General features: G+C 55.9%; 3 protein-coding genes across 8 annotated transcripts in view; 1 reads left to right on the top strand and 2 right to left on the bottom strand.

Moving 5' to 3' along the window:
* Positions 1-6: 6 nt before the first annotated feature.
* Positions 7-4,625, bottom strand: NMRAL1 (NmrA like redox sensor 1). Its single transcript, XM_048961762.1, has 5 exons — positions 4,393-4,625; positions 4,068-4,306; positions 3,128-3,377; positions 2,256-2,446; positions 7-941 (listed from the first exon to the last, which is right to left on the bottom strand). Exons 1-5 carry the CDS (start codon positions 4,430-4,432, stop codon positions 771-773), a joined length of 891 nt encoding a protein of 296 aa, XP_048817719.1. The 5' UTR covers positions 4,433-4,625; the 3' UTR covers positions 7-770.
* A 119-nt stretch (positions 4,626-4,744) lies between these two features.
* On the top strand, positions 4,745-21,531 carry NLRC3 (NLR family CARD domain containing 3). Of its 4 annotated transcripts, none has more exons than XM_048961739.1 (19): positions 4,745-6,526; positions 11,262-11,422; positions 11,523-11,783; positions 12,543-14,286; positions 14,587-14,673; positions 15,354-15,437; positions 15,752-15,835; positions 16,161-16,244; positions 16,551-16,634; positions 16,990-17,073; positions 17,257-17,340; positions 18,205-18,288; positions 18,380-18,463; positions 18,626-18,709; positions 18,966-19,049; positions 19,165-19,248; positions 19,422-19,505; positions 19,576-19,659; positions 19,774-21,531. In XM_048961739.1, the coding sequence occupies exons 2-19, from the start codon at positions 11,416-11,418 to the stop codon at positions 19,862-19,864; spliced, it is 3,282 nt and encodes a 1,093-aa protein (XP_048817696.1). In that variant the 5' UTR covers positions 4,745-6,526; positions 11,262-11,415; the 3' UTR covers positions 19,865-21,531. The 4 variants fall into 4 exon arrangements, with proteins under 4 accessions (XP_048817696.1, XP_048817695.1, XP_048817697.1 ...); XM_048961738.1 differs by having other exon boundaries at positions 11,259-11,422; XM_048961740.1 differs by lacking the exon at positions 16,551-16,634 and having other exon boundaries at positions 4,746-6,526; positions 11,259-11,422.
* A 1,921-nt stretch (positions 21,532-23,452) lies between these two features.
* Positions 23,453-26,119, bottom strand: part of CLUAP1 (clusterin associated protein 1) — a 55,641-nt gene continuing 52,974 nt past the window's right edge. For 2 of the 3 annotated variants that reach the window (XM_048961758.1, XM_048961757.1), the window contains 2 exons: positions 25,997-26,052; positions 23,453-23,969 (listed from right to left, as the gene is read on the bottom strand). In XM_048961758.1, the coding sequence (XP_048817715.1) occupies positions 23,820-23,969; positions 25,997-26,052 (206 nt within the window). In that variant the 3' untranslated portion in view covers positions 23,453-23,819. Of the gene's footprint in view, positions 23,970-24,402; positions 24,457-25,996; positions 26,053-26,119 lie in introns of all 3 variants that reach the window. The other variant, XM_048961756.1, reaches the window with a different exon arrangement.

Raw genomic sequence — 26,119 nt, 5'->3', positions numbered from 1 at the left:
AGCTGATCTTAAGCACAACAGCCATGTCCCAGAGCTCTAATCCAAGTGATGCCTTTGGGGGGATGGTGAGGAAAGCTTTGTAAAGGAGTCTTAAATGTGAAGGTTGGACCATCTGGCAGAAGTTCTACTCGGCTAACGAGGGTGGTGTTTGAAATTGGTCCTGGAAGCCCAGAGGCCAGGCTGCAGCTGCTGAGAGCTGCCTAGCTTGAGGAATTGGGCTGTCGGCAGGAGCCTGGCAGCACAGCTGCTGGGTTACACAGCACAGTACCCTCAGTGCTGGCAGCGAGGCTAAGGACACCTCTTTGCCAGGGTGATGCTAACACAGGGCACCATCTCTGCAAGTGTGCTGCTATGCCTGCCGGCTCACCTGTGGTGCCTGAACGCGGTCCAAGGAGAAACCAGAGCTGCTTTTGGGTACCTGGAATGTCTAAGAGAAGGCACTGCTTTTCTGGGCATAGAGCTGCTGACATTTGAGTGCACCACGCTGTGCTTAAAGCTGCCTAGGAAAAGTGACCCTGAGAAATTAAGCCACCGCCCCATAGACAGGAAAACACCCCAAATCACTGAACACCTCCCTGAAGATAGTGTGTAAAGTAGTGCTTCTCCCACCTGTCTGGAAGCAGTCTCCACCAAGCAGGGTGGCTACAGGTGCAGCACAGCTCTTCCCACCTCTCCCATCAGCACGCTGCTCCTGTGGGGCAGCCCCCAAGCACTAAGAGTCAGCTGCATGGCTCACGGCCAGGATCCTGCTATGGCTGGAGAACAAAAGGTCAGAAAGCAGCCTTGTTGTCTGCCAGCCACTGTTGGAAGGTGCGGGCCTTGGGGTTGAGTTTCATGGTCAGCTCCACATTGCGGTCTGGCTTCAGGGCGTAGAAACGGAACATTTCAGCCAGCTCCTTCGCTCCAGGGAAGCCAAGTTTCTCGTACTCCTCTGGGGTGATCTGCAAAGAGAATTGAGCAAAAACAGTCTCCGTAAGACAGAGTCTGCTGGGGCCTTTCCCTTACACCATGCAGGGAAGCTCAAGAGGACTGCGTTAATTTACACTGGAGAGGGGGGATCTGCTGCTCAGCAAGTCCATTTAGTTAAGTTTGTATAAAGCAAACAGCAGCCCTGTGGGCAGAAGAAGGGGTGTGTGTAGGGGAAAACATGCAGCACAGATGCTCAGGCACTTTCCACACGCCCCAGCTGCCTCCCAAACCCACAACCATTCGGCAAGGCAGCGTCACCGAGCCCAACCTGCTCAGTGCCAGCACAGCCAGTCAGGGCTGGGGGTCAGTGCAGCCACCAGGAACTCCTTCCTGCCCCAAGACCATGGCTGAGCTCCTCTAGAAACATTGCTTGGGGTATCTGGGGAGAGCCCAAGCACCTCAGGCTGCCAACTGGTTCCACAGGACATGCTGTCCCTGCCCGAATCACTGTTTCTGCACTGTGCTGAAGCCTTTAGGTGGCCTGGGAACAAAAGGGCTGCTCGTCTGTCCCAGGGAGAAGAGAATCTACAAAGAGCATCTGAGGTGTTCTGTCCTCCAAGCAGAAAGCTGCTGCATAACCTGCCTGTTTTAACAGCTGCTCAAGCACAGCAGCACAACCAAAGCACAAAGAAATAAAAGAAAGCTCAAGAGGCACTGAGAGTCACTGTGACAGTGCAAAACAGAGGCTTTGGGCTAAGAGGTGCTGAAGGGAGGGACAGGCAAATACCTTTTTTCTATGTGCCCAGCCCCAGTAACAATCACCCTACGGGGGCAGTGCCTGGAGACCTCACACCTCTGTTATCCCTCAGTCAAGCAAAACCTGCCCACAAACGAGTCATCACAATGACAGGGCAGTTTCAGCCCTAGCACGAATTCCTAGCAGCACATGGACAGCAGGGCATATCCTGGACTGAGCAGTGGGCTGTAACAAACCCATACAGGGGGCTGTAAGGGCCCTCCACCCCAGCAGCTCTTGATGCTGCCACAGGCGAGGAGCTGCAGCTGTGCCAGGGCAGGGGCAGCAATTTGCTACAGCTGTCCATGCTCAGACCCTCAACCAGAGCCCACGCCATTCCACGCCAACAGGAGAGGCTGAGTGTGCTCCTACACCACCACCACATCCACCAGCAGCAGCCCGGCTGCACAGACACAGAGCACCCCACTGCTGAAAAGGCAGGGGATCATCCACCCACTGCTCCAGCCCCTCCTTCAAGGCAGGCTGCAGGGCTGTGATCCAGCTTCCCTCCACCTCGAGAGCACCAAACACGCTGAGGGACACTTCCTACCTTGGAGTCTTCCACGGTCTTGCCTGTCTGCTGGGAGAAGGCAGCAGCATACTCTGCCACAGTGAGCTTGCCAGTGCTGAGCCCAATCACTTGGCCTATGTACTGCTCTGGGGACTTCAGCAAGCTGAGCACAATGGGCCCCAAATCCTCCACCGCCATCCCATCCATGGGGGTGTCCCCCATGGGCAGTCCTGTAGGGGAGAGATTGATCCCAGTCAGAACAGTGCCAGGGAGCCCAGGATACACAGCCTGAGATTTTGGCACCCAGCCTCTGAACACAAGGTGAGGAAAAGCCAATGCATTGGCATTCCAAAGCACAGATGCACCCGCTGGGCTGAGCAAGGAGATCATCGTCCCTACAGCCAGAGCAGCATTGGGACTTGCCTGTTAGTGCAGTCTGCCCTCCGACCTCCACAGGTCACAGCACAGGGTGCTGAGGTATTCCACGACACCCTGGGACCTGCAGAGAAGCCCCCAGCTCCTCACACAGCACTGAGGTCTCACTATCTTCTTGCAGACCTCCAAACAGGCCCAAAGGACCGCAGAGCAGCCACAACTTGCTGCTGTCAAACCAGGACATGCCTCTTTCTGCTCCCCATCAGCCTGCAGTGGTGCTCTGAGTACCCTAGCAAAACACCAGTCAATAAGACACTGTGGCACATACTGGTGCTCAGACTTTCAGCTTCCATGCAGGGCTGGACCACTACCTTGGGTAAATCCCCAGCCAGCGGGGGCAGAAGCACACAGGGTTATGGTCACGCTGCTCACTGTGGAGAAGCCCACAGGAGGGACAGTTTCTCCAGCCCAGGGAGCGTGGTGCGCACTGGAAGCACTAGAGATCGTGAGCTGCAGAGCTAGCGGTCCCATCTTACCCAGTAAAAACTTGTCTCCCTGCGGGGCCTTCTGGGGTTTGAAGCTGGAGAGGAAATTCTCAAAGTAGAACGGCAGTCGGACGGTCGTGGTGGGCACATTGACTGCACGGAAATATTCCTCCACCACTCCTTTGCCATCGAAGTGGAGCACCTCCAGGTGGCCCTTGGTCAGCTGCTTCACGTTCTCCAGGCCACTGTACACCACGTGCTGCAAACCCAGGCGCTTCGACAGGTCAGCAAGACGCTTCCCCTGCGTGAAGCCACAGAGCCATGAGGAGGAGGGGCACGGCTCCCTTGGCACACACACAGGCTCTCATCCCCACACACCTCTTTGCTCTCCCTTGCACCGGGCAGGAGGGCAGTGCCCAATACACCAGCTGTGCAAGCTCCTCAGCACCTGCTATCCTGAGCTGGCAGCTGGACACAGGCCTGAAAACGGCCAGGAGCCTGGCCAGGTGGAGCTGAATCCTCTGCTAACATCACCCTGCACCACGAGGAGCAGGAACCTCTGAGCTCCTCCAGCAAGCACGCAAACACCAGCCCCGAGAACCTGCCCTAGCAAATCTTATCCTCCAAAACCACAAGCCTGCCATGGGGTGAATTCTTCCCATTGGGAAAGGCTTTGGGATTTCTGATTCTACAGCACGTTTTGGCCCCAGTGCTGCAAGTGCAGCAGAGCACAGACAGCTGTGGCTCAGCACAGGGAGGCTCTGGAGGCAGCCTGCCCACCCCTGGGCACAACTATGTACCAAATCTTGTGGCATCCAGCTGCACCCTGATGGCACCAGATCTTGGAGCCACAGCTAAGAGGAAACAGGGGAGAGCCCAGCCTTGCACAGACCGGGGCCCGATTCCTCCATGAGCCCTCATCTCTTTCCCAGCCCGGAAGCCCACACCAGGGCAAGGCTGCACCGCTCTCCCAGCCCTTGTTAAAGCACGCCTGCGCGATTTCCTTCTCCTTGCTGCAGTGCTCCCAGAAGTTGGTCACAACGAAGGCTCCGTACGCGCCCTCCAGGGCTTCCTCCAGAGTCCGCTCATCGTCCTGGTCCGCCCACACCAGCTGTGCGCCCCGTCGCCGCAGCTCCACCGCCTCCTTCCTGCCGGGGCTGCGGGTCACCGCGCGCACCACGAACGCGCCGTCCTCCAGCAGCGCCCGCGCCACCGAGCCACCCTGCGCCCCTGCGGGGAGAGCCGCGCAGTGAGGAGCCGCGCAGTGAGGAGCCGCGCAGCGAGGAGCCGAACCGCAGCCCCGGCCCCGCACTCACCGGTGGCTCCGAACACCACGATCAGCTTCTTGGCGGCCATGGCGAGCTGCGGGGCGAGAAGAGCAGCCCGTGTGCGACCGAGCCTTCCTCGGCGGCGCTGCTCCGGGCGCGGACAGCGAGGCTCGGCGGGATGCGCACCTCGAACACCGATCGACTCGATGCGATCGGCCCTGCCCGGCTCATGCCCTGATGCTTTCGTTCGGCTCCGCCCGGATACATTCGGCTCCGTTCGGCTCCTTTCGGCTCCGTTCGGCTCGGCTCGGCTCGGCTGGGCTGCGTTCGGCTCCGTTCGGCTCCTTTCGGCTCCGTTCGGCTCTCTTCGCCTCGGCTGCGCCGCCCTCGGCTCCGCTCGGCTCTGCTCGTCCCCTTCAGTACCTTCAGCTCCGAAGACGTTCTCTAAGCTTTTTCAGACATTTGACCAAGTGGATGCTTTTGGTTCAGCTCGCAATACGTTTCCTTAAAGTTTAAGCAAATCTTGGCAGAAGTGATTTCGTCCTTTATTTATTTTGGCAGGTGCTGAAGTCTGGTATAGAAAGTTGGAAAAGAATAATGGAAAGAGTTGCTTTTTGCATGGCTGGATGCTGTGTGCACGTAGGAATTGGCCCTGCTTGAGCCCTGACTTGCTGTCCTCGCTCCTATATGTGCTAGGTGTGCCTTCACCCTCAGTGCTTTTAGCTTTGGGTGTGCAGAGCCAGCGATTGGACCCCATGGTTCCTGTGGGTTCCTCCCAACCTGGGATATTCTCTGGTTCTCTGATTCTGTCCCAAAATCTGGGGTCCAGCAGGAGGGCTGCAACGAGCTGACACTGGTGGGCACACACTGCACTACCAGAGCTGCTGGTGGGACTTGGGGCAGGCTGTGGGATGTGCAGCTCCTTGGGGCTGGCATGGAACAAGGTGTGAGAGCTCCCAGGGAGCAGTGATCCGGCCTGGAGCGTGTCCTGGCTGCTCAGCATAGAGCATATCCCACAGTATTTCAAATAGACACCACAAAATACAGTAGATAAACCTCACTACGCTGTGGAATCACAACTGAAGGGACCTCTGGAGCTGCCCACCAAAGCAGGTTCCCTTCAGCAAGTTGCACAGGAAAATGCCCAGGTTGGGTTTTGAATATCTCCTTTCAATACAACAATTTGAATATTCTCTTCCAGAGAAGAAAACTCCACAACCTCTCTGGGCAGCTGGTGCCAGGCTCTGGGACCCTCAAAGAAGTCCTTCTTCCTGTCCATATGGAATTTCCTGCGCTGCAGTTTGTGCCCCTTGCCCAGACACTGGGCAGCGCTGAAATGAGCCCAGCCCCATGCTCCTGACCTGCCTTTAGGTATTGATCAGCGCTGATCAGATCCCCCTCAGCCTTCTCTTCCCCAGCTGAACAGCCCCAGGGCTCCCAGCCTGTCCCCATCAGGATGTGCTCCAGGCCCCCCATCTCTGCACCCTTCATTGGGCTCTCTCCACCAGTTCCCTGTCTGCCTGGAACTGGGAAGCCCAGCCCAAGGTGCAGTGTAACTCCCTAAGGAGAGCAGAGAGCACCTCCCTCGCCTGCTGGCCTCTCTGCAATATCCTCCAGGGTTCCATTGGCCTTCCTGGCCACCGGGGCAACCTGCCGGCTCACGGTCAACCAATGGACAACCATTGGTCCACATGGCCATGAGAGCACACGGCACTGGGATGCCCCAGGGCTGCAAGGGCCTTTGAGCAGCAGCAGCTCCTGGGCTCTGCCATCACCGGCCGACCTGTGGTGTTGCTTTTGGGGGGTTTGTTTTCATTTGGACACGGCTCGGCCAAGCTGTGGCAGCTGTGGCTGTGGGTTTCTTTCTAGGCCTGCACTTGATTTGCATACACAGCAGCCACAGGAAGGAAGATAGAGCAAGACCCACGGCAGGAAGGGGAGAGGAGAGAGCTGAGAACGACGAGAGCAGCGGGGCTGGCACGGTGCCGTGCGGGGTGCCCACCTCCCCAGGCACTGCTCCCAGAGGGGCAGGAGCACAGCTTCCATCCTGCACCTCGTGCTCCAACATCTGGGCAAGGAGAGTGCGAAGCTCTGGGGCCATGGAGGGGCCTCGGGGATGCTCCCACCTGCAGTAGGATGACCTCCCTGCACGGGGACCTGGAGAAGGTGTCACAGCGCCAAGGTAAGGCCTGGGGTACGTGGGGACAGAGGCATTCACCTGGCTGCCCGGCGTGGGGTCAAGATGCTGCAGCCCTCTCTGTGGCAGCCATTTGCTGTGGTGCCGGTTTTGCTGTTCAGGATGTCCCAGCTCTCTTCTCCCAGCCAGCGATGGGGAGGTTAGAGAGCATTCCTACGCAATGAGGCACCGATGGGGACCTGTTCCACATCACCAATCCTGTTCCCTCGTTTGCTGGGTGTACATGGAGTCAGTGCATCTTCTTGTGCAGCGTGGCTCTGTCCCCATGTTAGAGATGTTTAGACGAATTCATTCCTCTTCAAAAACAGCCAAAGAAATGTAGCGTAAATAGAACATGCTATTTACATAGCATAAACAGGATGAGATAAGGATCCTTAATTTCATCATGCTGCTTGTGAGCCCGGGGCATCAAAGAGCGAGAAAGGCTCCTGCAGCTGGCTTGAAGCCCGATCAGAACTTGAAAGCTGAGCTGCACCCATGTGTCCCTCCTCAGGGGTCCCTGCAGAGCTCAGGCGCAGACAGTGAAGCCGAAGGCTCAGCACCCAGTGCCTCCTCAGGCTCTTTTTGCCCATGGGGATGCCCAAACCTAACGTGTGAACCTCAGGCACCAGGGCAGGTCGAGGTGACTGGCTCAGCAGTGTGGCTGTGCCCGGCTTGCTGTGCTGTGGGTCGGGTACCACCCAGCTGCTGTGTGAGGATTAATCCTGCTCTTATGTAAGCACTTCAGAGCACGAGCCCAGGAGGTGTGGGACAGCCAGGGCAGGGGCTGGCTGCTGTCACCACTGTTGCAGCACCTGTGGTTCGACCGTGGAGTGGAAGGCTTACCTGAGGGCAGACGCATCATTTGGGGCGGGCTGGGGAGATCACAGCACAGAGAATGTCCGATGTTGCAGAAAAGTTTCTTTCTGGAGAGCTTGCTTGCTTGCAAACCCTAAAGGTTTGGGGTCTGCATCTTTGGGCAGGCACTTTGTGACCAAAGCCTGTGGCTTCTGTCCCCAGGGCACAGCACCCGGAGCTCTGCCTGCCTGTCAGGGCTCAGCCTGACCCTGGCCTTGCTGACCTTGCTACTGGTGCTCGGTGCTTGTGCTGATGTCCTGAGAGCAGATCCCCTACACAAGAGGAGCAGGGACTGCTCACAGGGAGAGGATCTGCTTTTCCATGAGCTGTGCATATGTATGTGCTGAAGAGTGTCCTGGGCCATGGTCAGGTCCCTGCAGGACATCACTGGTTGTTGAGAAAGTCCTCCCATAGTGCAGGGCTGGCAGGAAACTCATTCTATAGGTATAATAGTTTTGGATGACGTGAAATCCAAACAGTAAAATTAAAATAAGGCAGCACCTTAAAGCCACGTGTAAACTTAGGTGGGTGAATCCCCTGCAGATCTGCAGGTTCTGTCACTGGGTATGATGCACAAGATGCTTCGTTGCTTCAGTGGAATTCTTTTCCATTCTGCCGAAAGGTGGCAGCCCACCTCGAGCCTGAGGATTTGCTCAAACCATCAGCAGGAGAGCGGCTGCAGGCACCAGCCTGGACATTTCTTGAGCTTCTTGAGGAAGCTGCCCTCCATGCTCGGTAACTAAGCAGCAGGAAAAACAGAAGCATCCAGCGCTGCTCAGTGATGTATTGGTGAGGAGATCTCCACTCTCACAGCAAGAGTTCCTGGCACCTCCCATGTTACCTTAGCAGGAGCACTTTCCTGCTTCTGGCTTTTGAGCTCATCACTGGTTTTTCCTATGGCTGTGAGTCCCTGGTATCACAGGGTATGTGACCCTCCCTCGAGACCACAGGAGCAGGATGCCACTGAGACATGCACCAGGAAATGGTGGGAGATGGGCTGCCTGCTCTGCTGCTGTGCCTGGGTGAGGGTGAGCATGAGAGCAGCAGGGCTCGATGCAGGGCTCGATGCAGGGCCCAGGGCACTCGTCCTGCCTGCAGCTCACTGAGCACCCAGCAAGGCCCAGCGCGGCAGTGATAAGATGGGAGGGCATAGAACTGTAGAATCACACAATTGTTTGAGCTGGAAGGGACCTTTAAAGGTCATCTACTCCAACTCCCCTGCAAGAGAAGCTTTGTAACGTACCTAAATACTGCAGCTCAGCCATTTTCCATTGTTTCCCATGTGTGGGCAGCCTGGTGCCTACAAAGGCTCCGCGCTGCACCAGTCCCTCCCAGCAGCACGGAGCAGCTCCCCAGGCAGCACAGCTCTGCACCTCGCTCACTCAAACCACACATAGAAGGCTCTACCAGGCCTGCTGTGTGCGCAGGAGCCCCAACCCCTGGTGGGTGTGCTGAGAACACGACCGCACACTGACAGCATGGCTGTTGCAGGAGGGTTTGGGGCTGAGCAGTGCAGCCTGGAGCTGCAGGGTTTTATGGCTTCGATGAGGCACGCAGCATCCTGCCTCTACCAGCACAGAGCAGCAAGTGGCACCCAGCACCCTCGTCCTGGGGCAGGATGGGTGCTGCATCCCCATCACAGGAGGAAGACCCTGGAGGCCGGGAGCAGCAGAGAGCATCACGAGGCTGCTACCTCCAGCCGCCCTCCTGCTGCCACCATCCCAGCCCCATCCCTCATCACGAACCCTTCAGAGAGTTTTTTTAGTTCCACACTGGCCTTTCAGGAATACGAGCGTACCTCCACAGAGCCAAAGATGAGCAGAAGCAGGCACGTCTTGCTCACACGTTCTGGTGCCAGGCGCAGAATGCAGGGCACTGAGATGTGGCAGCAGTAGGGCTGCTTGGCTGTGTCCCTCTGCTCCCAGGTGTGATGTAGGAGGTACTGCCTCAGCTCTGCTAAGAGAACAGACAGGTACTGACCAGACATCCTCAGATGAATGAATTTTCTGTCGCAAGACAAGCAAACCACTCCACACACACTGCTGTGCCCCCGGACTGCCAGCAGAAGCATCCCCACACATTGCCTCCCCGCTCACCCCAATGGTCCCTGTGTCCCCACAGCCCCATGTCTGGTGGTTCCCCTCCTGGGACACCCCCCAGCAATGCAGGATCCCTCTGGAGGCAGCGCAGCCCCACGGCATGGCTGGGTCCCCACTGCTGCAGCTGTTTGCAGCTTCCTGGCCCGTGTAGATACGTATCACTGTCACCTACCTGGGCCCCAGGAGTGAACCAGCCCTGGAGCTGCAGTCACGGCAAACTTTTATACAGAAAGTAGAAAAAAAAAGAAAAATGCTGCCTCTGCATCATTTCTTCTGCTGCTTTCTTCTTTTTGTCAGATGCCTTCAGCTGAGCTGAGCCGCGGCTGCTGGTTTTGTAGCAGCAGGATTCCATTTTGATGTAGCACCAGGAGGCATGATTAAATAACCTCTGGCCTTAGAGCAAGTTCTCCGCCATCAAAGGGCTTTTCTCAGCCAGCCAACCATGTTTTGGAGGATGACAAGGAAACATGCCTGTAGGCAGCAGAAACCCTTTCATTTTGGCCACGTTACTGGGTGCAGAGTGAAGATGAGAAACCCAGGGACTCCTGTGTGCAAAGATTTAATGGAAGCTTCCAGGCCGGTTAGAGACCAGAAGACATTAAAGAGTGATAATTTCACAACGAATTCTCACTGAGCTTGTTTAATTTATGCCAATATCTTAATTGATCACAGGGCTGCCTGGGGGATGAAAAGAGAGGCAGCTGAGGAAGGGGGACCAGCGGGGAGCGCAGAGCTCTACAGCCAGGGGTCAGAGCTGGGCAGCTGAGGAGGAGCATATAAGTCATACATGGATCTCCTGGCAAGAGGATGAACGGGAGAGACTGCAAAGAGGGTGCCCCGAGCATCCTCACTTTGTACCGTGGATGATAAACTCCACCAGGTTCTCTTGCTCTGAGTGACATTTATGCTTTTCCCCTGGAAGAGGTCAGGTTTGTTAGAGCAAAGAAAATGAGAGCTTGCTGTGCCTGCTGGCAAGGCAGCATCACTGAAGTTTGCTCAGGAGTGGGTTTGGGCAAACAGCTCCACCTGCAATCCTCCTGGCAGAGCCTGGCACACTTTGGGGTGAAATGGCACGGATCTGCACAGCCCTGGTGCACAGGGCTGCCATGCACTTACAAACCAGCAAGAGGTGAGTGGTTTGGCACTCATCTGCAGCAGAGAAGGGAGAGGGAGCAGGTAAGTGCTGCACTGTGTAGTGATTCACCAGTGCTGCTGAAATTGAGTGTCTGCAGAGCTCTGCAACAGGATGTGGTGTTTGCCACCGAGCTGCTCGCTGCGATGCTGGCCCTGGACGTAGGTAGCTTTGAAACTGAAACGGGCCCTCTGTCATTCTGCTGCTGCTGCCCCACAACTTCCTTTACAACACAAAGGAAATTCTCAGTTTGCAGTCCTGCTGGCCTGCAGGTGATGATGCTGGCACCCAGACACTTGCCAGGTGCTCTGCAGATGGCAGGGAGCTGTCACTGTATGAGCAGTTAGCACAGCCACAGCATGCCTGAGAAAGGCACCTGCAAAGTGGTGCTGGGGAAGGCACCAAGCCTGTGGGATGCGAGGTGTGGGCAGGCAGGCAGGGATGCTGCAGCATGATGGGCTCTGCCCTGGCTGAGCACACAGCAATCTGATCTCCTGCTTGACCCGAGCCAGAAGCCAAGACGAATGCTGGTGGATTTTAGCATCAGAGGACGACGTAGGGCAAAGCCAAGCACAGGCATGCTGGTGGTGGGGAGGGCAGTGCCAGCTCGAGGCGGCTCCCCACCGTGTTTCTCCTCTTGTTCCTGCAGCAGGATGGATAAAGGCTGAGTGTGGCAGCAGGAGCCTGGGCTGACGTGCTGCCTGCCGCGCGGTCCATGGGACGGTGGTGGGTGCAGGCTGAAGTCTGCACTGCTGTGAACACTGTGCTCGTCGCCCCAGCACCGCCGATGCCACGGGACGCCTCTGATGGAAGGTGAGTGGTGCCCAGGGCAGCAGCACAGACATGGAAAGCTGCCGAGCAGCGTGCCCAGGGATTGCACGAGCCGCTGCTCTCCTGCTCTCCTCTCCTGCAGAGGCTTGGATCAGTCGCTACCGGAGGCAGCTGATGAGGTCCATCTCACCACAGTTCCTGGAGGAGATCATCGGCCACCTGCAGAGGCTGGACCTCCTCACAGTGGAGGAGGCTGGCCGGGCGCAGGAGGCGAGCTCCCTGCCCGAGCAGGTGAGGGCCGTGGTGGACATCCTGGCTGGCAAGGGCAGCCATGCCTCCCAGTCCCTGCAGAGCTTCATCGAGACCACCAATTCCCAGCTTTACCTCCACATCACTGTCTATGGTAGGCAGCCCACGACGGGTGGGATGTGGGGTGTCAACGTGCCTGCCCTGGCATTTGCTGGAGCACCTTGAGATGCACACGGAGATGACAGGAGCCATGCCAGGCCTCAGGGACTATTCCTCCTGCCCGCTCTGGCACGCTTCTCTGAGCAGCTTGAGAAGGGGGGAAAGCAAGCAGAACATCTCAGCAGTGCTGATCTGCTGCCTCCGGGCTTACACCCTAGCTCTGAGACATCTCTGCTCCTTAATCGGAGCTGGCAGCCCCAAACACCAGCTTCTGCTCCCCCAGAGTCCCGTTTCACATCACACTTTTTATCAGCATAAATAACTTGCTGGGGTTCGGGTGGTGATGAGGCAGGGCTGAGGTTGAGCCACAGGTCAGGATCAAGGCTAGCAAGGACAGCCAGAGTCATGAAGAGGCCAGTGACCACCAGGTGAGTGCACAGTGATGAAGCGGGTCTGAGGACAAGCTGGAAAAACAGCTCATGGGTCAGGATCCAGACCAGCAGGCACAGATGTGATGGACCTGTAGACATGCACTCCTAAATGTAGCTCAGGCAGGTGTTAGAGGTTCGGGCCTGAGTTTAAACAGGTTTCTGGACCTATAGGGGTGAGCAGAGGCTGAAGGTGAGGCTGGTCAGATCCCCAGCACCTTCCTGCCCAGGTAAGGGTCTATGAGGTTTCCCCTCCTCATGGGAGTGTCTGCATCTCTCATCTGTGGTTCTTCTCCTTACCTCCTGTTTCATTTCTCTCTGTGCAGAACCGATGGTGCAGAAACATCTGGAGAGCCTCCAAAGCTTCTATGAGAACAGCTTGGAGATAGGTTCCCTCCAGCGCCTCACAAACCTGCTGCTAGTGGAGGGCTTGACTGACATCCAGCAGAAGGAGCACGACATCCTGCAGATGGAAATGACCAAAGGCCTACAAAACGTATCCAAGAGCATCCCTTTAGAGAAGCTCTTCTTGCCCCTGTCCAAGGTCAGCATCCCCCCGCGGATCTCTGTGACCACGGGGGTGGCTGGGATCGGCAAAAGCACGCTGGTGAAGCTGTTTGTTGGTCGCTGGACAAAGGGCTTGATCAACAGGGACATCATGTTCGTGCTGCCACTCACCTTCCGGGAGCTCAACACCTACGAGAAGCTCTCTGCCGAGAGGCTCATCCGCTCCTCGTTCCCCCACATCACCGAACCCAACTGCATCTCCACGGGAGCTGCCAGGACGCTGCTCATCCTCGACGGCTTGGATGAGTTTAAGACCCCTTTGGATTTTTCCAACACGGTTGCCTGCACCGATCCCAAAAAGGAGATTCAAGTGGACAACCTGATCACCAACATCATACGAGGCAACCTGCTACAGGAGGCTTCTGTCTGGGTCACCTCTCGGCCTGCAGCAGCCAGCCAGATCCCCGGCGGGCTCATAGACCGCATGACGGAAATACGGGGCTTCAGGGCTGCAGAGATGAAAGACTTCTTGGACCAGATGTTCCTTGACAACAGAGACTTATCCAGCCAGGTTCTGCATCACATCAAGGCTAACAGATCTTTGCACATCATGTGCACAGTTCCTGGATTTTGCAGGATTTACGGCTCTTCAATTGGTTATTACCTAAAAAACAGCGCCGGTCAACCCCAAGAAATGACAGTTGCTCCTAAGACCTTGTCAGAAATCTATTCCTATTATTTTAAAATGGCTTTGAGCAGCGACTGGCCAGAAAGGCAGAGAGAAACCCTCAGGATCGAGCAAGCTGTGAACAACAGCAAGAAAGTGATGGGCAGCTTGGGCAGGCTGGCCTTCTATGGGCTGCTCAAACGGAAGCACGTGTTCTACGAGCAGGACATGAAGACGTACGGCATAGACCTCTCCTTGCTGCACAGCAGTTTGTGCAGCAGACTCTTACTCAAAGAGGACATGCAATCCTCCACGGCCTATTATTTCTCCCACTTAACCATACAGGAGTTTTTAGCAGCTATTTATTATTACACCGCTGCCAAGCGGGCGATATTCGACCTCTTCACGGAGAGCGGGATGTCCTGGCCCAAGCTGGGCTTCCTCAACCACTTCAAGAGCGCCGTTCAGAGGTCGCTGCAGGCTGAGGACGGGCAGCTCGATATCTTCGTGCGGTTCCTCTCCGGGCTGCTCTCTCCGCAGGTGAACCAGCTGCTCTCCGGCTGGCTCCTGGTGAAGGATGAGCATAACAGCTACAGGAACCAAGCCATCAGCTTCCTGCAGGGCTGCCTCAACACAAACTACGTTATCTCCTCGCAGACGGTGAACACCGTGCACTGCCTGCACGAGATTCAGCACGCGGAGATTGCTAAGGCCGTGGAGGAAGCGATGAAGAACGAGAGCCTGGCAGGGATGCTCACGCCAGTGAACTGCTCTGCCCTGGCGTACCTCCTGCAGGTCTCTGACGTCTGCGTGGAGGAGACCAACCTCTCCAACTGCCTCACTTACAACATCTGCAAGAGCCTGCTCCCCCAGCTCCTCTTCTGCCACAGCCTCAGGTGGGTCGCAGTGGAACAGAGAAGCGAGCAGGGACACTGGGCTGCTCCACGTGTTGCTCAAACTCCCCGGTGCCTGTGGGAGATGCGGGCCCACCAGTGCTGCCCAGCAGCAGAAAGATGTCCTGGGGATGGCACTGTTACAGCTCCGCAGTCCTGGGGAAGTCAACTCTGCTTCTGCACCTCAGTTTTTCCACCTAAGGGCAGATGTCACAGGACAGCTGTGTCCCCACGCGGTCACAAATAGTTCTTTCCTCACTTTTTGTTCTCTTTGCTTTTGCTCTTTCCTTCCATTTCCTCCAGGCTGGACAATAACCAGTTTAAGGACAACGTGATGGAGCTGCTAGGCAGCGTGCTGAGCGTGAAGGACTGCCAGATCCAGAGGCTCAGGTAGGACCTGGCCCAGGTGGAATGAGTAACTGCAGAGCAGAACCAGGGCAAGGGGCCACCCAGTCGGCTCCCACCAGCTGCTGGGTGAAAAGGACAGCCCTGCCCCTCAGCCTCCTTCACTTCACCCCTGCTGTCTGCTGGTTCCCCAGCACAGCTGCCATCAGCAGCCCTGCGCCCACCCCTTGTGCAGGCTGATTCACCCCAAGCCCTGACCGTGCCACCCACCCCAGCTATTTTCAGCCAGCCTCCTGCCTCCTTGCTGTTCTTAAACCTGTAATTTGGGTAGCAAGCACAGATTGCTTGTTCTGATACACCGCCTCCCGGGGCTGTGACTGCTGGGCACTCCAGGCTCAGGTTAGACCAGCTGATGCCTGGAGATGTGTTGCCCCCAGCAGATGTGTCTCCAATTTCCCATCTCCCCTCCTGTGTCTGTGGCTGTGCATAGAGCCCCCTGTGCTGTGATCTGGGCAGCTCCCTTGTTCACTTCATTAATTAATGTGAAGTTCAGAAACCCTCCAACTTGTCCCTGCAATCCCACCCCCCAGCAGAGCACACCTGCAAGTGATGCAAGCATGGCTGTACCACAAACCAACCTGATGCTGCCCTCTGCTTGCAGACACACAGGGGTTGTGAGAGCCTCTTTCTCCCATGACAGACTCTTGCTTTCTTTTTCCGGACAGCCTGGCAGAAAATCAGATCTGCAATAAAGGTGCCAAAGCACTGGCCAGGTCGCTGATGGTGAACAGGAGCTTGACAGCGCTGGAGTAAGTGCTACCCCTTCTGAACCACATAGCTCCTGTAGAGCCAAATCCCACCTGGCCAAGCTGGGAACGACACCCAGCTGTGTCCCAGGGCAGCAGAACCCACTGGCTGCTCACAGTCCCTTCATGTGGGCTTGTTAATAATATCAGATTGACAGCTGGGCACTACCAGCCTGGGGGTGAGGGGAAGTCAGCCCTGTGGCTGAAGGAGCAAACTGCTGGGACATCCCAGAGCAGGCAGACAGCTGCTGCTCTTGCTTCTCTACCCCCATCCTAACCTCATCCTTTCTGCTCCTCTCTCCCCTGCCTTGCCTCAGCCTGCGAAGCAACTCCATCGGCTCGTCGGGAGCGAAAGCATTGGCTGATGCACTGAAAAAAAACCAAGTCCTGCTCTCTCTGAAGTAAGTCTGCAGCACCAGCAGGAGAAGAGGCATGGGGCAGGCTGTCCACAGCCCTCATCTTGGTGTTGTGAGTTGTGGGATCCAGGCACAACCTCAAGCCCTCAATCAGAGGGGTCTTAAATCACCACTGGGATGCAGGGCAGCACAACAGGAAAGCAGACCCTGTTGTGCACAGTGAAACTGGGAACCCCTCAGTGCAGCAGCAGTGGGATCCTGCTCACCCAGCACCGCTCTAGTCCGGGGCATGTGTGTGTGTCCAGGTGGGTGCTGTGGTTAGAGATGCCTCCTGCCCAGCACTCACTTGCAGTTTGCTCTCTCCTTGCAGCCTGCAGCACAATGTGATCAAGGAGGAGGGTGCCACGGCCCTGGCTGAGGCTCTGCTGACCAACCGCAGGCTGATAACCCTGCAGTGAGTGACCCCCTGCTCCCCCAGCCACCAGCAGACCCTGTGCTGGTTCAGGCTTGGCCACGTCTCCCTGTGCTTTTCCCCAGTTTACTGTCCCCATGCCACCCCTGATAGCAAAGAAACTGTCACAGCCTCGTGGACCAGTCCTTCAGGCACCTATTTCCTGACCTGAAATGTCCTCAGGGTGCACGTAGGGGGGAAGAGCGCTGCCAGAGCTGAGAGCAGTGCACAGGGGAGGGAGGGGACAATGTGCCACTGATGGAGCTGTGTCTGGGGCTGGCTGATGCTCCTGGCTCCTCTCCCTTGCAGCCTTCAGAAAAACTCCATCGGTGCCCACGGTGCAAAGAAGTTAGCAGAGGCGCTGGCGCAGAACTGCAGCCTCAAGGAGCTGATGTAAGAGCTGCGGGGCAGCACAGGGCCAAGGGATGACGATTCCAGCGCTGTGCTCAGCTGGGATCCATGGGCACAACCCTTGGCAGGGCTCTGGGCTGTGCTTTGGGGCAGCCGCTGTAGGTGGAGGTGGGAATGGCAGCGGAGCGCCTGTTGGATGGGCCTGGTGCAGAGATGCTTCGCGTATCTGGGAGGGAGCAGGGAGCCAGGCAGTGAACAGGGAGGCCGAGCCCAGCAAGGGGAGGCCCACAAAGCTGCTTGGGTCCTGGGCAGGGCAGGGCTGCAGACCCCAAGCTGCTGGCAGGAGCTCTGCTTGCAACACAGCTGTTGGTAATGCTCTCTTGTCCTCATGTCTTAGGCTCTCCAGCAACTCTGTAGGAGACAGCGGCTCGGTTGCCTTGGCTGAAGCCCTGAAGGTCAATCACAGTCTGCAAAGCCTCGAGTGAGCGCTCCCTGCCTGGTAGCCCTGCTGCCCCACTGCCCCTTCCACGTTTGCTCCTTTAGCCTTGGCTCCCCGCTGTGGGAGCTGCCAGTTCCCCGGTGAAACACGGCCTCTCACCCCAAACACAGCCCCACAGCGATGGCTCAGCTGTCCCATCCTAACGCCTCCCTCTGTCTGTGTCAGTCTGCAGAGTAATTCCATCAGTAACACTGGGGTCAGTGCGCTGACAGCAGCTCTCTGCTCCAACAAGGGACTCATCGACCTCAAGTAAGTGATGGCCCCACTGGCCACCCTGTCGGATAGTGGCTCCTGCAATGCACAGCCCTCACAGCAACCAGGACATGGGGATGCCAGAGCTCCTCGGCATGCAGGGCTGTGCCTGGCTGCTTCCACAAGTGCTTTCAGATGCTGAAAGCAGCTTTGGTCCCTCTGATGGCTGAGAGCTCTTCTTTGTGCTCTTGACTTTCTCCCCATGAGACTGTATCAGTGCAGCCACGTCACAATAAATCGCAGTGGGGGAGGCTGGGAAAAAAGCCTGATAATCCTACAGTGTTCACATATGCTGGATGTGCAGGGAAAACTAGCAGCTCCAGGGAGCGGGGCACATGTGGCAGCTTCAGCCAGCTGACAGCCAGCCCAAATGCACAGGGGAACAACCAGGCAGCACTGCTGTGCTGTGCTGGAGCCCTGGCACAGGCTGCCCAGGTGCTGCAGGGTCTCCTCCTCAGAGCTCTCACAAAACTGCCTGCCTGTGGGGCTGCGCTCTGCTCTGGGTGTCCTCCTGGGGCAGAGCTGGGGCAGAAGGACCCTGAGGTACCTCCAACATCAGCCATCGTCCTCACATCTTAGGCTCTCCTAATAGATTTGGCATCTAGTAGTAGTTAGAGCTTTAGGACAGAGTTTTTGTGCACAGCCCCGCACCACAAAGCCAGCTCTCAGGCTTGTCTTCTAGGCAGGGACGAGGAAAGCTGCGGTTTCTGTTTCACTGCGGGCAGCAATGCAGGGAACAGAAATGCAGATGGTGCTGGAGATGCTGTTGCAATGCATGGCTGCAGCCCTGGAGAGGGGCCAAGGGGTGGTGGGGAGCGGACGGTCCCCCCATGCTCCTCCCCAGCCCTGGTGTTTCCCCAGTTTGCGGGAGAATTCCATCAGCAAGGAGGGCGGCCCCGCCATCGCCCATGCCCTGCGCACCAACTGCACCCTCAAGAAGCTGGAGTAAGTCCAACGGGCCCGGGGAGGCACCCAGCCTGCTGTGCAGGGCCGTCCCAACCTGTGTGTGATGATGTCCTCTGTTCTCTGCCTCCAGCTTGGCAGCCAACCTGCTGCATGATGAAGGTGGCAAGGCCATCGCTTTGGCCATGAAGGAGAACCGGGCACTCACATCCCTCCAGTGAGTTTCCATCGGACCCGGTGTGTCCCTGATTTGCTCTCCCACAGACTGTGCCATCCTGGATGCACCCACAGGGGTTCGCTCTGGGTGAATGGGTGCTGAGCACAGAGAGGGATTGGGCCATCCCATAGCCACACACTTCACACCTTGTTCCTCTCGCAGCCTGCAGTGGAACTTCATTCAGACGCAAGCAGCCGTGGCCCTGGCACAAGCACTGCAGTCCAATGGCAGCCTGGTCAGCCTTGAGTAAGCATGGATACGGTGGGCAGGTTCCAGCACCTCTGGGCAGCATCCTCCTATGGGCACCAGCCAGGAGTTAGCTTTGCCCTTTGCCTCCTCCATGTGCCCCATCCCGTCCCCATCCCTGGTCCCTGGTTGGGGGTGCTGGATGTGTGTGGCCCCCCAAGCACTCTGGCACACCACACCCCATTCTTGATGCACTTTGCTGCCCATTTCCCTGCCCCCATCTGCTCAGGGCACACACAGTATTTGCTTGTCTCAGCTTGCAGGAGAACGCCATTGGGGATGAGGGAATGGCCGCCCTGGCTGCTGCACTGAAGGTCAACACTACGCTGGCAGATCTCCAGTGAGCACACAGGCTGTGGCAGAGCCCTGCCACTGTAGCTGGTCTGATTAGCACGTCTAATTAGCACACAGCAGCCTCCTTGGGACACACACTGAAGGACTCTGTTCTCTTGCAGTCTCCAGGTAGCTTCCATCAGTGCAGCCGGTGCCCAAGCCCTAGCGGAGGCCTTGATGGTCAACAACAGCTTGCAGGTCCTGGAGTAAGTGCTCAGCAGGGCAGTGAGCACCCATGACTGTGATGCTGCCCCCTGGGGTGTCTGAGATCCCCATGCTGGGCTCAGCACAGCTTGCTTCCCATATCGTGTCCCCCTGCTGGCCCGGGGCTGCCTTGTAGAAGATGTGGGTCCTCCTGATAGCCTGTCTTGCTTTGCAGCTTGAGGGGAAACTGCATCAGCGTGGCAGGGGCCAAGGCAATGGCCAAGGCATTGAAGGTGAACCGCAGCCTCCGCTGGCTCAAGTAAGTATCCTGCTCCTAGGGATGAGAGGCAGGAGCCTTCCAGCCCTCCTGACCCCATTGCCCACTGCAGCCTGCAGGAGAACTCCCTAGGCATGGATGGGGCCATCTGCATCGCCACCGCGCTGAGGGGCAACCATGGCCTCACCTACGTCAAGTAAGTGGTGGTGAGCACTCAGCTGGATGGTGAGGGATCCTCCCTGGTGCAGGGCTGGGGAGCTCCTCTCACACCCACCGGGGATCCTGAACTGCTCTTCCTCCCTGCTCCCAGCCTGCAGGGGAACCGTATCGGCCAGTCGGGAGCCAAGATGATCTCTGACGCCATCCGGACCAACTCACCTGACTGCGTGGTGGTGGTGTGAGGGCATGCAGCTGTGCGAGGAGATGGCCGGGGGGGGCAGAGGACATCCTTTGGCTCACTGCCCACCCATCCAGGGGAAGCTGGGGCAGGGAGAGCCCAGCAGCTCTCAGTATGGCCCCACAGGGGCTCACAGCTGCTACTGCGTCCCTGGGCTCTGAATCAGCAGCACAGGAGGGTTAGAAGCTGGGGAATGCACAGTTTGCCTGTTCACTCAGGCGCTGGGGGAGCTTCAAGGCTGCATAAATGGATGAAAAGGAAATGGGAGCGAGGAGGGGGCAGATCCTACAGGGCAGGTCCCACAGGCACACGGGTGACTCGACTCCATCATAGGCCAGCAGCCCTCCCTTGCTGCAGTGCTGTGCCTGCAGGCTGTTCTGTACCATGCACATCCTGACTGCACAGGAGCTCTGCTCACAACCCACCTGAAGATGTTGTAGGCAAATGCTACAGCACCCCAGCCTGGTCCCAACACACTGCTCCAGTGCCAGCCCTTCTCTGTCTAGGCCTGCTAGGGATGCCCGGAACACTGCATGAAACAGCAGCCCCTCCTCAGGCAGCCACACAGCCCAGTCCTGTAGGATGCTGCTGAAATCCTACTGAGATGAAAAGGCTGACATTCCCTTGTCCCTGCAGAGCAGGGGCTGCTCCCTGTGCAGCTGTGTGGTTTGCCATGCCCACAACAACACGTTGGCTTTGGCTGAGCAAACACAGTTCCCGAGTGTTTGGTACTGCTGCCCTACATCATGTCCTCTTGGAGGAAACAGGGATCTGAAGGCGCAGGAGTGCAGTCACTGAGAAAGGCCTTGGGAGGAAGGAAGGAAGGAGCAGGAGGAACAGCACTGCATGAAGATGGGCCATCTCCAGCACGCACACCCTGGTGCAGGAGTGCCTCAGGACAAAGTTCTGTCCCTCAAGCTGAGGACCACTGGGCTCCCTGCTCTTGCCATTGGGTCACCTTCCAAGCAAGTGGCTGCCGAAAGCAGAGGTGCCAGGTGATGCCTCTGTGTGTGTGGCAGGTGTGGTGGCTCTCAAGAAGGTGCTGGGTTCGCAGCTGGAGCAGCAGCCACTCTGTGCAACCCCCCCCGACCCCCACAGCCAGCAGCCCCTCTCCCTTCACCTCCCAGAGCCGCACTCGGACACGTGGAATCAGGGCAGTGAGCAGCTGCTCTGAGCACCTCTGTGAGCTGAGCCTGGGGGAACGCTGGGGTGAGCTGTGCCATATGTACATGCTTGGAAATAAATGAGATCCTAGCTGAAAATACACTTTGCACTGCCTTCCTCTGTTGGTTGTGGGTGATCACACAGGACACTGAGGTGCACTACCAGACCTGTGTCCCTCTGCCTGGATGGGGACCTCACACCTCTTCCAGTGTGACTGTTACATCTCAGGAGCTGGCTCGCTTTCTCCAACAGGAAATAATGGCACTGAAATCCTCCCTCGGTCACCAATACTTCAGAGCAGACAGGCTTGGGGCCAGCTGTGCCTAAACCCATTTCCCAAGGTTTGGGAAATGTTCCCCAAAATGTCAATGGGAAACAGCAATCGGCAATCCCAAGCCGCCTCCTGTACCCTGGGGCTCCAGGACATAAAGGGTTAACACCAATTTGAAACACATCCATCAGTCTGAGCACACCTACACACACCTGGCTGCATGCAAACACTCCTGAGCTGAACGGGGCAATTGCTCACGGGGTTCCTTTCCAGCAGTGCTAGGGGCAGGCTGCTCTTGCCCTGCTGCTCATACCTGGTAGAAGAAGCTGCCATTGGGCTGTGCTGAAGGCTAGGTGGCAGTGCTGCCTGAAGAGACCCTGGCTGTGTGCACACGATGCAGTACTTCAGCTTTCCATTTCAGCCTATGGTACAGGAAAACAGCACAGAAAACACGCTCTGAAACCACACTCTGAACTCCAGCACTGCGCCCAGCCTCGTGGGCAATGTGCCTCACAGGTCAAAAGCATCTTCAGCACCCAGGGAGAATCAGAACAAATTCCCTAAGTAACATGGAAGAGTATTTTCAGCACAGGTGCTAAAACCAGGACATTTCAGGCCCTGGGAGAAGGGAATGCAGTCAGCACGTTTTGCACCTTGCTGGCTGCCAGAGGATCACCCTAATGGCTCTGCAGTAGGTGCCCAGCACTGACAACTTCCTGCTTTGAGGTGAAGTACCAAATGCCAATTAACTGTACAACTAAAGGTGCAAAGAGGGGTCCTAACCACCAGCTCAGCTCGAGCCCATAGGGCTGTGTGCGTTCCAGCACGCCGCAGCACTCACACACGTACTGTTACTACACAGAAGTCGTGGACTATTTACCTGTAAAGCTTTGGCACATCCTGATAGGGCATTTCCAGTTCTGAGCTCAGCTGATGAGAAGCTACTTTGGGTGTTAGAGATGTGAGAGATGGAAGAGCTCCTGGCTTTTCAGCTAACTGCTGTGCGTTCCTTCCTTCAGCTCAATAAAAGAGGGGTTGGACTTAGGCTCTTCAGATGGAGGGAAAGCAAAGTACTTTGCTGGCATGAAAAAAAAGGATGGGAGAACAGCCGAGCTCTTGTCTGCTCTGATGAACACACACTGGAACAAACTCATCTAATCAAGCACTGATTTCTGCTCCTGCAAAGACAAATCACGATGCTAAAGCAGAGCTAAAAGACAAGAGGCGATACAGCAGACAAACTCCAGCTTTTGCTTTCACTGATGGCACAAGTATCACCCACTGACCTCCTCAGTCAGCTCAGCACTTCTGCCAGCAGCAGAGCACCAATTGGGTGCCTGTGTGCCTGTGCTAACATCCCAGTGCCACCACTGCCCCATGCTAACATCAGCTCCTACCACAGTTTGTCATCTGCCTCCTGCCCACACCTCTTGTTCCTCAGCAGGAAATGGAGAATCTCTCATAAACATTCCCCCCAACAACCCTTTTTTCTCCCCTCCCCCCCCAAAGCATGCAGGAATTTACTATATGGGATCTTAATCACTGTTCACTGAAACAGGACAGGAATCCTAAAAGCTCTTTAGTGAGGGGTAGACGAAGGGGCAATCTCATTCCTATTGAAAAATCAGGCTAAAAACAGTGAATGATTACTTACAGAAAATACAACTGTTCTCAGTACATGGAGGAATGTTTTTCTCCAACAGAAAAAATGAGAACAGCATTACCTATCAGTCAACTTCTATGCATTTTTGGATTCGGGTCCCCACAGAACACGGAGAAAGGTTGAAGAACAAAAGGAAGCAATAGCAACCCAACTTTGGGGCCATTTGAGTGCCTAAAGCTCAGTCTGCTGCAGAAGGGTAATTAAAGGGCTAATTTCCTATGGATTTAATCACAGCCCAGCCTCACACAGTTGCTCTGAGGACACTCAAGCACGGCTTAAGCCTGAGAACAGCTCCCAAGGACACAGCTGAAACCCTGAGAGATGCTGCACTGAGGCAGTCTTTGAGGATCCTTACACTGGTTTCCCAGTTGCAGCCTTCTGTCTTAGGCCAACTGCCCTTTGCAGATACAAGCCCTTGGTGAAGGAAAGGGTACATTTAGGACAAATAGATTATTTAAGCCACTTTTAAAATCAATTTGAACGCGTTCCCAGAGCAGCTTTTATCCAGCTTTATTAAGGCAAAAAAAATCAGTTTGGTTATAATAAAGTGCAGGGAAATCAAGCACACGATGCTCACTGGAGTGAGACTTCTGGCACTGCAGTGCATGAGGGCCAGTCCTAATGCAATTATGGAAATAACAGCACTCCACATTACTGTGATTCTCATTATGGATAAACTGCTCATACTTTGCAGTCACAAGACTGGCAATCCAAGTTTAATTTTCAAGTTTAATGAACATTATTTACCAACTCCTGAACTGATGCTGACGAGCACTTTTCAGGTGGCAGGGTGCTATTCATTCCTGGCCCACGTGCCCTCCAAAGCATTTCAAGGTGCCTCCTGGTCCTGCTGCTGAAGGGTCAGAAGTCATTATCGCTTTCCTCCAGAGGCTCTGGCTTCTTTGCTCGATGGCTGGATTTGCTCGGGGAGATTTCCATGCTGTCATCTTCCACATCCTCCTCCTCATCTTCGTCGTCATCCAGGTCAATCTCGCTATCCCCCGACTCCTCCTGCAGGAAAGCACACAGCGTTCACCACCACTTCAGCTCTCAGGTGTGAGGCATTTTGGGCAGCTCAGAAGCAATGGTGCTCCTGGCCAGCACTCAGCTGCTCCCTTCCAATCACACACCTGAGGTCTATGGGAAGGCCACGTGTCTGCACAGGTGCAGTTCCAGCTTTGTTCTGTCCCAGGTAGCAGCAGCAGGCTCTTCCAAACCAATGGAAGCCCACAGCTCAGCACCTCTGGGAGCAGAACGTGCTCCCATCAGCAGCTCCCAGCACTTCACTCAACATGGGCTGCTCCACTCAATTCACAGCAAACACCATTCCTGACTTCTGCTGGATCTGCCATATCAAAAGCCTTGCAGAACTTCAAAGCCATACCTACTGTGAGGCCAAAGAACCAATGCCTAGTGGAAGAGAAATTGCAGGAGAGGAACCCACCTGTGCCTTGGTGACGGTCCTGTGCTTGCCTGGCTGGGCTGGGGCAGCTCCCCCCTTGGACAACCAGAGTGGGAAGAACAGGAGAGGCAGAGCAGGAAAAAAAATATGAAAAAATACAAGAACATAAAAGAGAAAAAAAAGGAAGTAACCAGAATGGGAGCAGGAGGGAAGGAGGCAAAAGATTACAATGGAAATGGGGGAAATTGAGGCTGACTGTCGAGCACAGGCAGGTGCCCAGAGAGCTGCTCACCATATGGTAACCCTGTCTGAAACATTCTCGATACGTGGGGCTGTGCTGATGGAGACATGGGAAGGGACTAGGAACAGTGTGTGGTAAAAAGGGAAATGGAAAGGGTGGAGAAGTAACAAAGCTGGCAAGGACATGGTCAAGGACTGTTGGGCAATGCTGTGACTGAGGGTGCACTGTCTTCACCTGCAGCACTGAGCCTATCCAGAAATGGGTCCAAATACCAAAGGCATAAAGCACTACCCAAAAGGCAGTGTCCAGCCCTAGCTCGATCCATTCTGGCAGAAGCAAACAGCAGAGCGTGGTCTGTGAGCTCATTTCCTGAGAAAAGGCGAGGATGGACAGAATGAGAGGCAGAGCTGAGAGGATCAACATGGTCCAGCAGTGCAGGGATGGCTGAACTCTGAGCACGCCTTCCTTGCTGGCAGGCAGTGCTGGCTGGGATGTCAGGCAGAAGGGCTCCATACGAGCTGTACTGGCTCTAACGTGAGCTCACAATCATGTTTTTAAGTGTTTGTACCACTTCCTAACACAGGTTGGGCTGTGCCAGCTGGCATTTTCTCAAACATCACCTGGGATCAGGACATCCCCACAGATCCTGGCTGTCAGCTTAGATACAGGCACCTTTTTGGGATAGAGAGCTTGCTGCATGGCTGCAAGCCATATCAGAACAGTTGGCTTTGAGGCCAAAGGCTGTTTTATCTTCTAGTACAGGTGTAGCCACTTAAGAGTGCCCAGAGGCATAAAAAAGTCACTCATACACCAGAGGCTAAGCACAGCAGTAAGAACAGTGCCTGCTCTACAAACCTAGTTGCCATCTGCTCATCAGGTCAGCTTTACCCAGATGCAAAGCTTTGACACAGCTGTATCTGTGAGGCAGGGAGTCCAGGGCTCCAGCTCACACTTCAGCTCTCATCCCTGTCCCATCAGCTGCAGCACTGGTGCTTGAGATGCTGTATGTTAGCACAGCTCAGTGAAAGGGCTCCAAGAGGTACGATTTCAGAGTAAATCAGGAGATTCACACCAACACATACAACTCCTGCTACACTGCACTGATCCCCTCCTATTAATCTGCTCAGCAAAGCAGCATCCCTGTAGCCTGTGTGACACAACTTACACACTGCAGGCTGAGGTTAAAGCACAGGGCAACGTGCAGAGACCTGAAGAGCAAAAGAACAATGGAAAAGTATGTGCTGAAAAGGAGAGAGCAGCCAACTGAAGGAGGGGAAATGTGAGCCCATGGCACAGAGTGAACAGGTAAGAATCTGTGTCTCCAGCTGAGGAGAGGGCAGGTGCTCTAGAGCATTGTCAGAGGAGCTCTGCAAGCACACAGGATTGGTTACTTACATCTTCCTCTGTGTCTCCACCCTGCATTGTTCCCACGATCCGGGCACCAGCTCTTCCTGCAGAGCAAAGAGAATCACTGTGAAGACCAGGAAATGAAAGATGAAGGTCAGGGTTTCCTTTCAG

This window comes from Lagopus muta, chromosome 15 (assembly GCF_023343835.1).
Source record: "Lagopus muta isolate bLagMut1 chromosome 15, bLagMut1 primary, whole genome shotgun sequence".
Taxonomy (NCBI): domain Eukaryota; kingdom Metazoa; phylum Chordata; class Aves; order Galliformes; family Phasianidae; genus Lagopus; species Lagopus muta.
The sequence above is the reverse complement of the archived record's forward strand: the minus strand, read 5'-3'. Positions and strand labels throughout refer to the sequence as shown.